Genomic DNA, 13,546 nt, shown 5'->3' with positions numbered 1-13,546 from the left:
TTATAGGAGGAGCCCAGCTATTAAAAACTATTTGTACTCTCAATTCCTGATAAACAGGAAAAGTGGTTCTTGCAAAACAACCAAAAGGAACATTGTGAATATAATGAACAAATTAGTGTCTCTATGTTTCTATGTCTACCTAGGAGTTTGGGAAAGATGAATTCAACACTCACTGTATCGCAACTGTGAATCTTTCAACATTTAGTGTCTTACAGCAGATACTTAAGGAATCTCAGTTTTCCATTTTATTGCTGTAACAAAAATTTTTTTACCTGATTTTCAGAAAGTGTAAGAAAAATAATGAACTCTGGACTAGAGTCTTTTGATATCCTTACAGCACTATTTTTTTTGCAATTACCTGTAGCCGTAGGGGAAGCAGCATTAAAACAGTGATTCCATGCAGCACTTAATATAAAACTACTTAATGCAGCAAGCTTTTCCTTAAAGTCAGCATTGTTCTATCATATTTACTTGGAAACAAGTATTATCCTCAGAAGAGACATCCAATTTTTATTAAAAGCTTTCTTTGCAGCTTTAGCTACTTTTCCTGTTTCCTGCTGAATCTCTTTTCCTCATTTTTTATTACTATGAAGTGGGGTTTAGCTTTCATTCTTTATTTTCTTTCAAGTTTTACCAAGTGAAACAAGGACAATTAAGAAGTATTTATCAGGTCTGCCAAGTAACACACTTTCAGCTGTAAGCAGACAGCCTATAATGAAATAAAAACACATTTTAGATGCTAACAATAATGCTTTGCATGTAAATAGACCATTGACAGACACAGATTAAATATGAGCATGTTAAAGATGTTAGGGTTTTCTAGAAGTGCAGAAACTACATACAACTAAGAAATATAAAAAAATACAATATAATAATGATAAAACCAGTAACTCCTAATAAACCTAAAATATCTGGGTAACCAAAAACATTTTCACTAGTGCCAACTATTTTTACAAATCAAGCTTTCTTTTGCTAAAGCACAACTAATTTTTCTCCTTTTTTAAAGTAAAAAGGAATAAATTATCATGAATAATGTTGAAAATAAAAAGGCTGAAAACATAGAAAAAAATTAAATGCAATGATTTATCACCAGCATTGTCTGGCTCCTCAGTTAAAAAAAGGTGCAAAGGATAGCAATTTCATAATAAGGTGTGGTAACCATCTCCGTCCAACACTGCTGACTAATAATTCACCAATTCCTCATTACTGTGAAGCAGTAAAGCAAGAATGAAGGTGAATATATGTGTTCCAGGATAATCTGCAGGATCCAATCTGGTCGGTCACTGGGACCAGAGATTTTGTCTTCCGAGCTTTTGGACTCATACTGGAGCCCATATTCAGGGAACTTTTCTCTAGATTCTCACTAATTAGATTAACTGATTTGTATTGACTAATTGATTAACTGATTTGTATGCTGCAACACACACCCACTGGGATAATTCTAGGCCAAATGAATATAGATATATAGGTAGGTATTGTGTCTTGGTTTGCAATCCAGTCCTCACAGCTTTATTCAGAAGCAAGTTCCGTGCAATACATTGGGACATACTTCCCGGTAGTTTCTTGGAAACTCTGTGAAACTCTTTTCTGAGTTCAAACATTATCTAAGGAAAAGACGAAGAACTGCTCCTTTGATACTTCTCTGATCTCCCTACTCCGAGAAACTTAGGAGTAATTGTTGTGTTTTTGTTTAGCTTTTCATGTATTAGAGTCAGATAAGCTGGATTTCATATGTCACATCAAGTCCCAAAGAACTTGGTTTGGTTCTGGCTTTATACCAAAACCAGCAATCTGCTTTTTTTATCACTGCTTCTTGTCATTGTGCAAAGTCAGCTCCTGCAATTTGCACTAAATCATAAACTATAGTTTAAAAAATGACAACCATGGTTGCAGTAAATCATAACAAGACGTGAATCACTACTAGTCATTCAAAAGGCCTTTCAGTGGTGAGTTGAAGTGTTATTCAACCATTTGGCAAAAAAATTATACCAACACCAGCAATCTGCTTTTTTATCATTGATTCTGATCCTGCTTCCAAGTCACTGGAATTAGTTAATTTCGTTTTACAGTGATAAGTTAAAAAAAAAGCCTAATAGATTTCACACCATGAAATGGATCTTGGACAGTGCTGGAATGAGGAAAACTTTACTATGACACCTGTATAACTACAATTCTCAGTGAGATGAAGGTAATGTCATAGGACATGGCACAAAAAAAGTATTGCTAAAGAATCTTCATGACATGATTAAAGGAAAGTGAGTAAAGACTCCATAGAATGAACCAACTGAAACTAAGGAAATACTCCAGACTTGCCAACTGAAATGCATCTGTTCCAGTCATAACGAAATCTGGATCTAAATGTCCAGTAGTTTTTAACTGTTTTTATGTTGCTAATGGTACAGCATGATCATTTGTCAGGATCCATTTACTGTATATCCTTAGCCATTTTGAAATATTTTAGAAATATAAAAATTTAACTGCAAATTTGGATGATGATCAAATAGTGTGTATGAGAGAGAAAGAGATAACAGAGATACAAATATACAAAAATCAGTTTTTCTTCTTCATCATCTTACCTCCCAAGTGAGGCGCAAACGACTGACAGGTGCATTGTTCAGTCCTATAACCACAGCATAGAATGTTAACATATCCTGATGCTGTTTACATCTACAGGGGGAAAATAAAAAGGTAGCTGAGAATCAAACCAACAAAATATTAAAACTAAGCAGTTTCAACTGATTTTACCATGCCTGCCCTTATTTTAATTTAGTCTGATATCAGTCAGTAAAATAGGAGAAGACATCTTGGATGCTATCATAGCCCCCTTGTACATATCACCTTACTACTTATATACATAAGACATAATGCCCCTTAAATCTGTGTTATCCTAATTGCAGTCCAACTTTCTGTCCTGTTTCACTCTCAAATGCTGTTGGAGGAAGAGAAGGAGGAGGAGATGAGGAGACAAAAATCTCAGAATTTTCCAGGAGACCATTGTACTGGTCAGGTAGCAAGGAAGGGAAAATAGTTTTTAGAAGTTTTTTTTTACAAAGTAATTTGTGGCCCAGAAAAAGGGGCAGCTGTGGAGTTCACTTGGGTTAAGATGATTCCTAAATACTGCAAGCAAATAAACACCTTCACCTTCTCTTGTCATGTTTCTGAGCCCAGGTAGGCTGCCAAGGCTCAAAGAGAAGCAGGAGGTGGCAAGTGAAATGAGAAGGGATGTGACTTCATCACCAGGAAAAATTGAACTGCCAAATTCAAATATATCTGCCTCCATAATGGTTGAGAGGCAGCTAAAGGGATGTCATAAAACACAACCTATACAAATGATTAGTTCTGTGATTAGCAGGATACTAAAAGTAAGTGTTAGCTAGGTAAATGATGAGAGAAAAGGCAACACTTGTCTTCCATGAAATCCATAGGACACAAACATTATTTAACCAAACCATAGCCATTGCAAATCCAGGAATTTAGAGCACTTCTCTAACCTGAATAATTTGTCCAAAATTTGACGCCCAGTGTGTTTCATAGCTGTGTTCAACCTCTTCCTGCTCCTCCAGGCACCAGGCCTTTCTGCTGCAAATCCCCTCATCTAATAAACAATCTGGGAAGGAAGCTTGAGCAAAGGCTCAGCTATTATTGGGTATTAAAGTCAACCAGGATGATGAAATGAGATTCAACCTTCCTAGCCATTAACCTTAAAGGAACCAACAGAGAGGGGAAGTAGACTGAACATGCACGGAAGAAGCAGAGAGGAACATAATGGTTGAACAGAGCAAGAAAGGAGAAAAATGGAAAGATAGAAAAAGCTAAGATTTCATAGTATATTCTGCAGATCTCTCAGAATTCCAATATTCTTTTTTACAGATTTCAAGACATTGGAATATATTCTTAAAGAACTGGAAGTTGGCAAAAGAGGATATGAACTGCCTGTACCTGCAGAGGAAGATGATTACCTTGTGAGACTTAATATACCCTCTCTTTGGGGCTGCTTGAAATTAAAAGAAACTTAATATTTTTAATTATCCCCTTTTGAATTTTAAACTATTTCCTTAACACAGCATGTTCTTCTAACCAGAGCAACCGTATGTGTATGTATATGTCAAAAAAAGTCCAGATGGCAGCCACAACTGTGCAATTAAACTCTGCCTGTTGTTTACTTGTATCATCCATGCAACACATATAAAAAGGGCTTGGAGCTTTGAACATTTGGAAAACATTAACAATCTCATGTCAGGTAACAGAAGGAGAACAATCATCATCAGTGACATTATGACTGTATTAAATGTAATCCCATTATGAAGAAAGGACCAAAATATGGCACTCACACAGCAGCAATCTTTATGAATTTCTTGAGCAAGTGGGCCCGCTTTCCTAAAGATTCACAGAGTAATACTTCAGTGGCCACCCAGTGCTGAACCTCACTGCAGCGTTGTAGCAGCAATTCCAGATTGGCAGTCTCCCGTCGGCCACGTTCACCATGGAACACATAATCCACAAATTCTAGCTATAAAGAATTTGAAAAGGAAAGAGAGTAAGCAATGGGCCTTCTGAGATCCAGACTGAAGGTTTCACCCTGCAATCCTGGTGCCAAACAACTCATATACATGAACTCCTTTCATTGATCAGTCTACGTCACACATAACAAGGAGAAAGGGGCAGAAACTGAACTGGAGAAAAGATAAGATTAAGTAAAGTTAAGTTGTAATATTGATGACTGCATAATCCTCTATACAGGCTGTCCTCCACTTACAACTGATTGTTTAGTGACTATTCAGTATTAAGAATTACAGAATTCCCAGCAGTATTTATGACCCAGTTCTAAAATTCCAATCCACAGTCACATGACTGCAGTTTGGGTGCTCAGCAACCAGCCCACATTTATGACCACTTGCAGCATCCCATGATCACTTGACTGCATTTTACAATGTTTTTGCTGATTTCCAGATTTCAGCAAAACCAGCCCATAGCAAACAATTAGTTCAATTAATGACCATGGCATTTGCTTAATGACCACAACATTCATTTAACCACTACAAAAAAACCACTAATGCAAAAAAAAGTAATAAAATCAAATATGTCACTCTTGTGCTGTTATTATTGTAACGAAGGCAAGTTAACTAGCACTTCAATGATGACTGGGTGATGTTGTATGATGCTTTAAATCTCTAGTAAAAAAAATAATCAATGTGTCAGAGAGCAAGCTCATCTTTTTCCAAAAATTCGGTCATGAGACTATCCTGCTATTCTGAAATGCAAGGTTTTCCATTTCTGAAAATTCATTAAAAAATCTAAGAATGGCAGATAGTATAGTTCTCCTTGCAAAGTTTGAATAGGCCTATTGAGAAACTCACTCTACTCAAAGAAAGCTAGCATCTCAAGGGGAACATTCAGTATAATATAGAATCACATATTAGCAAGAAAGTGAAGCATCTCTGAATGTGTATTCAGCTCTTGTTGTATGCTGAGATCATGATGTTCCAGGGAGTCAGTGTCCAAACATGTCTAGAAAAGATCAAGTTAGGAAGGTTATGTTTGGTTTGCTCACCTCATGGACACACCAGAACAGTTCCCAGTGGAAGGCTGTCAGGTGATTTGCTACATCCTCAGCTTCCATCCGATGGATTTCTGTGTCACCTGGTGACACTTGGATTTCCTCTGGCAGAGGAACCTGCAGAAAACGTCAAATCGATGGTTAATGTTACCAATATAAGATCTGGGTACGTATGCATATGAATGTGTATCTTTCTACCAACATATATAAGGGGAAGGGGAACGAGGGAGGAAGACATATTTACATATGTTGGAAAGATGTAGAGTAAAGATGAACTGTAATCATGAACACAGCAACTCCAACCACAAAGAGGTCAAAGAATCACAACGCAAAAGCCATGTTGACAAGTCAAGGAGAGCCATACCCAAGGAAATCCACTTACCAGGGATGGAAAAGTATCCTTTGTGCAGGCAAAAAGATGGCTGTTTATCCCCAAGGTAGTGAAAACACACTCTTCATTAGGCTGTAGCACAGATTTCTCTGAGATTAGGGGTGAAAGTGATTGAAAGTTACTGAATTACCTGGATTGGCATATAAATATCTCCCATAACATTTTCATTAAAAATGATTGTAGGTTCATGTTCACATTAAGTTAATAATCCTCTTTTCTACTCATCACCTCTCAAATGAATATTTTATGCTTCAACACATAGCTAGCCCACTTTTTTGAGACATCTAGCATCAGTGGAGTTCCTCACAGTGCAATCACTTCTGGAATGCCTGAGGGAAGACTTTCCAAAAAAGTCATTTGTCCTGTCTTGAGTATCTGAGCATCTTGGAGAGTTTAAATTGGCTGGATTTGGGACATCATTTATTAGTATTTTTTCATTATTTCATTTTTGACTTTGGATTTAAGAGTAGAGACTTTCCTAGTCTTTAAAACTAAACTCTAGGCACTAGGACTTTCACTCATTAACCCTCTCACAAAGCAAACAAAAGAACAACATACAACAGAATTATCTTCTATTTCAACTTACCTTATTGAATAATTAATTAATAATTATTCACGAATTCACTATTCTTTCACTTTTGCTGCACTTATGGATATTTCCTTTTATCTATGTGCCACTGTGTACTATGTGACCCTAGGCACTAGGTAGGTCTTCTCAGGCCTCATTCTGATGAAACAGCCCAAAAAACCCTAAATATACTTCATTTTGACCAGGTGGCAGTAAGATGTAATAGTAATTACAACCTGCTATGCTTTTCCATCTTTGACCTTTTATTTTCTGAAGTTTTTGAGTTTCAAGATTGAGGAAGGATAACTCAAACCACGATCACTCTTCCTGAGGGACAGATACCTCCTGATGATGCAACAGCTACCAGAATGAGAGCTTCCTCCCTTGTAGGCTGTTCATCAGAATATTGAAGTTTCTCAGTCACTGACGTGAGGATGTCCTGCACAGAGGCTGAGAGGCGGCTGCGGATGGTAACATAGGAATGGTCTGGCATATAGACTCTGCAGAAGACTAGAAAAAAGGGAAGACAACCAAGCTGCTGAAACCTGGAATAGAAAGGGACTTCAATGATGGCTTGAATCCTATCAATGTCTCTGAGACTCTGACCATAGTTGGGGAATGGCTGCGATCAAGCCAACATGTTGCATTTGGAAAAGCCTGTAATGTTGGTCCTGCAATGTGGAAATGATCAAGGAACTGTCAACACTGGTGGAATTCTGTTCCTTCTAGACAGATTTAGGAGTTTCTTGGATTCATCACTCATCTGGGAAACCAAATCTATGACAATGACAAGAATGCTGCTTACATCCCTCTCTTACCTCCTTAAATACAGACCTTGAGACATCACTCATGGCATCTCATGTTAAACTTCTATAATTTGGTTTGTGGTGAGACTCTGACATTTCAACTGGCAGAAAAGCCCAACTTCTGATGCACATGAATCCCTGGAATATACAGCATCAAGTGCCCCTGTTTGTTTCTGCCCCATTACTGTCTTACAAACTTAACTTGATGCTGCTGAATGATTACTGAGATACTTTTAATTTTTAAAATCTTCTGAATATCCCATATATGGGCTTAATTTTTAACTGAGCTTATTCCTATGGTATTATGCCAATGCTGGCCATACCTCCAAAATTTGACAACCTTAAGTAGGAATGCTACATTTCCCCCAAAATTATTGTACTTGTTTCTGCTTCATTTGGCACACTTTTTTCCTGCAAAGACAGAAGAACTGGAGCCAGTGAAAAAGGTGGCATTACTGTAGTGTTTCCAAACTTGGCAACTGTGTGGGCTTCAACCCTGAGAATTCCTCAAACAGCAAGATTGAAAAACTCTACATTAAACTAACCTGACTGCTTTTACTTTCTTTTTTTCCCTTCTCTAACCTCTTATTTTCTGAACTTTGAAAAGGCTGCAATAGAGAAGGCAGAAAAGAAGGCAGATGTCATGGTGACATTTTCCTTGGGAGACTGTTAAGTCCTGATTGGAAATGCACAAAATCTACCATAACAATAATTTTGAGAGAATGCCAAACCATATTTTAAATATTCCAAATTGATATTCTGATCTGGAAAAATTGTATGGCAAATCCTGTCTAATTTATTCAAGGGCTTGTGTGCATTTGTAATTTTTTGCCAATGGTTGAATGAAATTGTATCACTATCCTCCTTCAGTTCCTATAAACAAAACTTTAATTTTATTCTCTCTTCCACCCCCACCGCCAAGCATACTCTTTATTATTTACTTTCATCCGATCCACGGAAAGCAACCCGAGTTTGAAGACATGAATCAATGCGGCGAAAATGTCTGAACAAAGGCTTGACTTGCTTGCTGGGTGGTTCAGTTTCTTCAGTCATTCTGTAACCAGATGGCAAGATTTAAAAGCCAGAAGAGATGGTAACTACATTCTCCGCAATAGCTATGACTCACACAGTTCACTAAGCTACAAAGCATCCAATCACATTTTAACTTAGTATGTTATGCAAATTCAGCCAATACGACATGCACACCCCAACATGTGATTGAGTAAGCCAAAGCTAAGCTAACATTGAATAAGCATGGCACACAAATTCAGTCAATGGGATGAATAATACAGTTTGACTGACTGGCTCAGCCTATTATTGAACCTAAGTTATTAAGGTTTGAAAAGAATTATTCATGGTCAAGGGCCTTTCAGCACTTGTACATAATCATGCTGGGTAATATCTTTCTTCTGCCATGCTCTCATCTCAGTGCATCTTAACCCCAGTCCACAAGTGAGATAGGTTTAAACATTTTTAGCTGTACTGATATTTCTGAAATACCAACTACCTAATCAGGAGAACTTTAAAAGTGACAATCACCCATAATAGCAGGTAGCTTGTGTAGCTCCTACAGTAGAGGTGTTATCTGTAAATCCCTAGCAGCACCCTCATTATTCAAGCAATTCCATTCTGGACTAGTTGATTTCCAAATAATTTTCATGGGCAATCCCATGAAAGTGGATATCAAAAGTCTAGACAAGGTACAAAGGTAATAGAGCTTCTAGATCCAGATAAGATTGTAACTAACACACAAGATATAACTGTGCAAAGACCTTCCTAGCTACATCTTCCACCTGATCCTCAAATAAGAGGTGAGAATCCAGGAAGACCCCTATATAATGAATCACGTCAATCCAGGACAGTTCAACTCCATTTAGAATTTTTAAAAAATGGTACAAAAACGCTTCCATAACCACTGTTACTCTGTCTTACTTGGATTAAGCCCAAATGGGAACCAAAACTTTCCCATCCATGTTGCCATTTTTAACTTACTTGAGTTCCACTGTGTCCACAAGCTCATGTAACTTTAGGATTTCATCTTCCAGTTTGTGGTAGAGGGATGCATCCTTCATGATCAGCAAATACAGATCCTGAAAGAGAAAAGAAAGTTACTTGGGCTAAATAACATCAAACTGCCTAAGCAAAGGAATAGCAACTACTGCCCACCAGTATCTAGCCAGCCATGAAGACTTGCATCCTTAGACATATGAAATAATTAGAAAAACAAAGATTGGGATCTTGTAATTCAGGTATATTCGTTTTTTAATTAGTTCGCTCTCATGAAAGCAGGGAAAGAAAAGCTCTGTTATACCTTGATGACTTTGCCAGCCTTCTCTTCTTCTTGCAGAATTCCCTTGAACGTTTCAAGAAAGTGCAGTAAAATGATCAAAACTGCTCTTTTCCGGTGCACAGCCTCATCTTCTTTCCAGCTTGGTGGTGATGGGATTGCTGATGCCGTCATGAAGGTAGCAGAGGCAGGTTAAGGTAAACCCACAGCATGAAGTTTCAGGAAACAACTAACAATTAGAGGGGAAAAGGTATTCCAAATGACAGGTCTGGGAATGAAGTGGAATTAATCTGAGTCCAGATGGCAATAAGAAAAAACAAAGGAATTTTGCATTACTAGCCTGTTGATGTTAATTTAGTGTGTCATTTTATACTGTATATATTCCAAATAATCACAAAACTGGCATACAAAAGATTTAAAGTTCTGAATATTTTGAATTTAAAACTCTCCATTTCAGTTTAAAAAAATGTTCCAAATTTATCAGAATTGTATTGTGAGCATTCCATGTCCAGAAATGTCTCTGATAAATGGGAATGGAGGGTGGAATAGCTTCAGAATACTTCTGGAAAGGCATGAATATTTTATTTCAAACACTGAAGATAACAAATACTGAAGATGTTACCCAGTTGGGTAATGAAATGTCTGCAAGTAAAGAACCAAACTCAGAGAGCACCACATTTCAACCTTGAGCTACAAATATTGTCTTCTAAAGATTGAAATGACCGTCATTACCATCATTCACTGATTTCCTAAGAAGAAAACCTTATTGAATAGATTGAAAACTATATCTAAATACAAGCACAATTGAATTGTTTATGCTGATGACAGTCTCTTAAGGATAAGCTGCAGAGATGGATAAAAGGATATGTGTAATCCATATTTTACAAATCATGCAGTTAAAAGAACAAGAGGTACAACGTCATTGTATTAGAATTTTCCTGTTCTCCTTAAGCAACAGCCAATTAAAAAAGGGAGACAATAATACTGTATGATACAACCTTTTAGTGATTCACCAGCAGAATAAAGTTTTAAAGAGTAAATTGTCCCTTACAAAGTATTATTCCAATTTTTAAAGGCTATTTTTTAAAGATTTTTCAATAAGCTTCCTAGAGATCAACTGCCTTTTAAAAATGTTAATCAATCTTTTATGTAATTCATTTAGCATCATTTCTTTGGCAGCTTCTAGCCATATTCACCAAGGTCAAGGTCAAGAAATACAAAAATCATACAGCTGTGGGCAGTAGTTTCATATTTAATGACTCCAAATATTTCACCGGGTGCTGCTCACATATTTTCATAATGACTAGAAATATGCTTTTAAAATGAAAATTACAGCTGAAATTCTAAGGAAATTAACCAGTTATGCAACAGCACTCTGTAGAATAACTAAATACAAGAAGATCCAAGAATATGAAAACATGAAAAGTGAAATGGATTTCCCCCCAGTCCTTTTAAAGGGTCTTCTCCAAAAGTCTGCAGGAAGGATATTGTTGGTATAGCTGATGTAAGAACTGCTCTGTGGGCAAAAACAATGAGTGGATAAGAACAATATCATCTAGGAGGATATCTAAGAAAAGACAAAAAAAATGGGAAGAAAAAAAGAGATTATAATGCAGCCGAGCTCAGGAAACAAGGCACTACCAATGGTAAGGAACGTGGACAACTCTTTTCTTGTTTGGTTCAATAGGATGGGACACACAAGCAGCCTCGTGAATACTCTGTAAATGGCCAACTCAATTCCAACAAATCCTAATAGCCTTGTTGCAGTGCCCTGGCTGGCTGATTTTAGATAATTTGCTTATTCACTTTCTTCCAGAGTCAACACATTTTGTTTCAGAAGATAATATTTTATTAATAAATGAGCATCTGTACATACACAGCATGCATGTGATGGTGTGGCAAGAAACTCTGGCCTTGGAGAAAGGGGAGGAGCATGCTGCAGCAGTTCACGTCAACCGAGATATTGTATTGATCTTGGGTCTGTTAGTTGGTAGCCATTTCAAGAGAAATTACAAAACCCTGAAGTTTGGTCTTAAAGACCACTCTTCTATACACTTGTCTCTTCTCATCTATGCTTGCAATGTGGACAGAAAGTGTTACCACCTTCATATCAGTCTTTGTTGAATATGATAGCCCTCCAGGTAATTGAATTTCAGTTTTAAGAATTTTCTGGCCAGAATTTAAACTTGGAGAATATGCAGCAATGGTAAAATTAGCAATATATATACATAACAAAAAATTAATTAAATGTAAGCAAAAATGGCTTCTATATATACTGTATATCACACAGCAGGGCAAATACAAATACTTAAAGTGTGATTTCTAAAGTTTATAAATAATGTAAATGAGTTGGATTACAAAGAAGGGGAAATTAGAAGTAAAATACTTACTTATACTATTTTAGTAAGGTTTTTTTCTCTTTTTCTAGTTATTTTTTCTTTTTTTAACATTTACAAAATAACAATATAGTGGAGATTTCAAAGATTTATATTTTCCTTTTGACCCATAAAAATAACTCAGTGTACTTTGTCTATTATGGTTAATATTTTATTAATATTATACTGCATATTAGTTGTATAACATTCATTTAACAATGTAGCTTTTGAAATTATATCTTTGATGTAAATAATTTTTTTAAAAAATAAAAACAATTCCCCAGACAGAATGGCCATTGCTGAGACTTGCAGTTCACATCTAAATCAGGGGTGTCCAATCTTGACAACTTTAAGACGTTTGGACTTCAACTCCCAGAATTCCCCAACTAGTGGTAGAACTGAGAGTTGAAGTCCAGAGGCCTTAAAGTTATCAAGGTTGGATACCTGATCTAAAAGGCTCTGGTTTGGGAGTTACTACCTCATGTCATCATAATTAGGGCATATTCTAGTGATTTGTGTTATGATTTTTTTTAAAGAAGTGTCTCTGAGCATGTATAAAGAATAGTTGTACAATGTTAATCAAGGAGAGAAGCAACCTAGAACTAAGGAGAAACTTCCTGACAGTTAGAACAATTAACCAATGGAACAACCTGCCTCCAGAAGCGGTGAATGCTCCAACACTGGAAGTTTTTAAGAAGAGACTGGACAGGGTTTCCTGCCTGAGCAGGGGGTTGGACTCAATGACCTCCAAGGTCCCTGCCAACTTTATTATTATTATTATTATTATTATTATTATTATTATTATTATTATTATTATTATTATTATTATTATTATTATTATTATTATTATTATTATTAGTTATTGAATAAAAATCTTTAATTTAGCTTCCAGAGAGAGACATTTTGACGTAGTGATTAAGGCTTTAAGCTAGAAAACAGGAAATCATGAGTTCGAATCCTACCTTAGACACAAAGTTGGATAACCCTAATCCTAACTCTAACCCCAACCCTCTCTCAGGCCTGGGAAGGAGACAATGGCAAACCACTTCTGAAAGACCTTGCCAAAAAACCCTGCAGGGACTAGTGCAGGCAGTTGCCAGGAGTCAACATGACCTGAAGCCACAAAAAGAAGAAATCCTAGCTTCCACCTATTCCCCATGAAAAATAAAAGGTCATAGGTCAAAAATACAGATGAAACCCCAAATTCAACCCTAATTCTCTCAAATTTTCTTTGGCATTTATTCTCCTTGTTCACAGAGACTGCTTTTTCATATTATTGTCTATTAATGAACAAAGGATAATGGCTCACTTTACCTTTCTTAGGAAAATAGAGAAAAACAGAATTCAGATCAAACCTTAACACATTTGATTTTGATTTTGATTTGATTTTATTAGATTTCTACCCCGCCCTTCTCCTTGCGGACTCAGGGCGGCTTACAGCCCGTTAAAAACAAGTAAACAAATACAAAAAACATACCACATTTTAAAATCAATTAAAATAAAATATTGCAATAGGCCAATTAGTATCCTTTAAAACCAATAGAAAACTAATTAAAAGTAAT

The 13,546-nt window shown here is 36.4% G+C and overlaps 1 protein-coding gene across 1 annotated transcript in view; it reads right to left on the bottom strand.

Moving 5' to 3' along the window:
- Window positions 1-13,546, bottom strand: part of RAPGEFL1 (Rap guanine nucleotide exchange factor like 1) — a 62,866-nt gene that overhangs the window by 20,059 nt on the left and 29,261 nt on the right. Inside the window, exons 2-10 of the mRNA XM_029287360.1 lie at window positions 11,072-11,176; window positions 9,634-9,758; window positions 9,315-9,412; window positions 8,264-8,376; window positions 6,859-7,026; window positions 5,940-6,037; window positions 5,552-5,674; window positions 4,332-4,510; window positions 2,577-2,667 (exon numbers count right to left, since the gene is read on the bottom strand). Coding sequence (XP_029143193.1) covers window positions 2,577-2,667; window positions 4,332-4,510; window positions 5,552-5,674; window positions 5,940-6,037; window positions 6,859-7,026; window positions 8,264-8,376; window positions 9,315-9,412; window positions 9,634-9,758; window positions 11,072-11,176 — 1,100 coding nt within the window. The remainder of the gene's footprint in view (window positions 1-2,576; window positions 2,668-4,331; window positions 4,511-5,551; window positions 5,675-5,939; window positions 6,038-6,858; window positions 7,027-8,263; window positions 8,377-9,314; window positions 9,413-9,633; window positions 9,759-11,071; window positions 11,177-13,546) is intronic.

The sequence above is a fragment of the Protobothrops mucrosquamatus genome, unplaced genomic scaffold (genome assembly GCF_001527695.2).
Source record: "Protobothrops mucrosquamatus isolate PMUCROS unplaced genomic scaffold, P.Mucros_1.0 scaffold1, whole genome shotgun sequence".
Classification (NCBI taxonomy): Eukaryota; Metazoa; Chordata; class Lepidosauria; order Squamata; family Viperidae; genus Protobothrops; species Protobothrops mucrosquamatus.
This window is presented reverse-complemented; position numbering and strand designations above follow the sequence as displayed.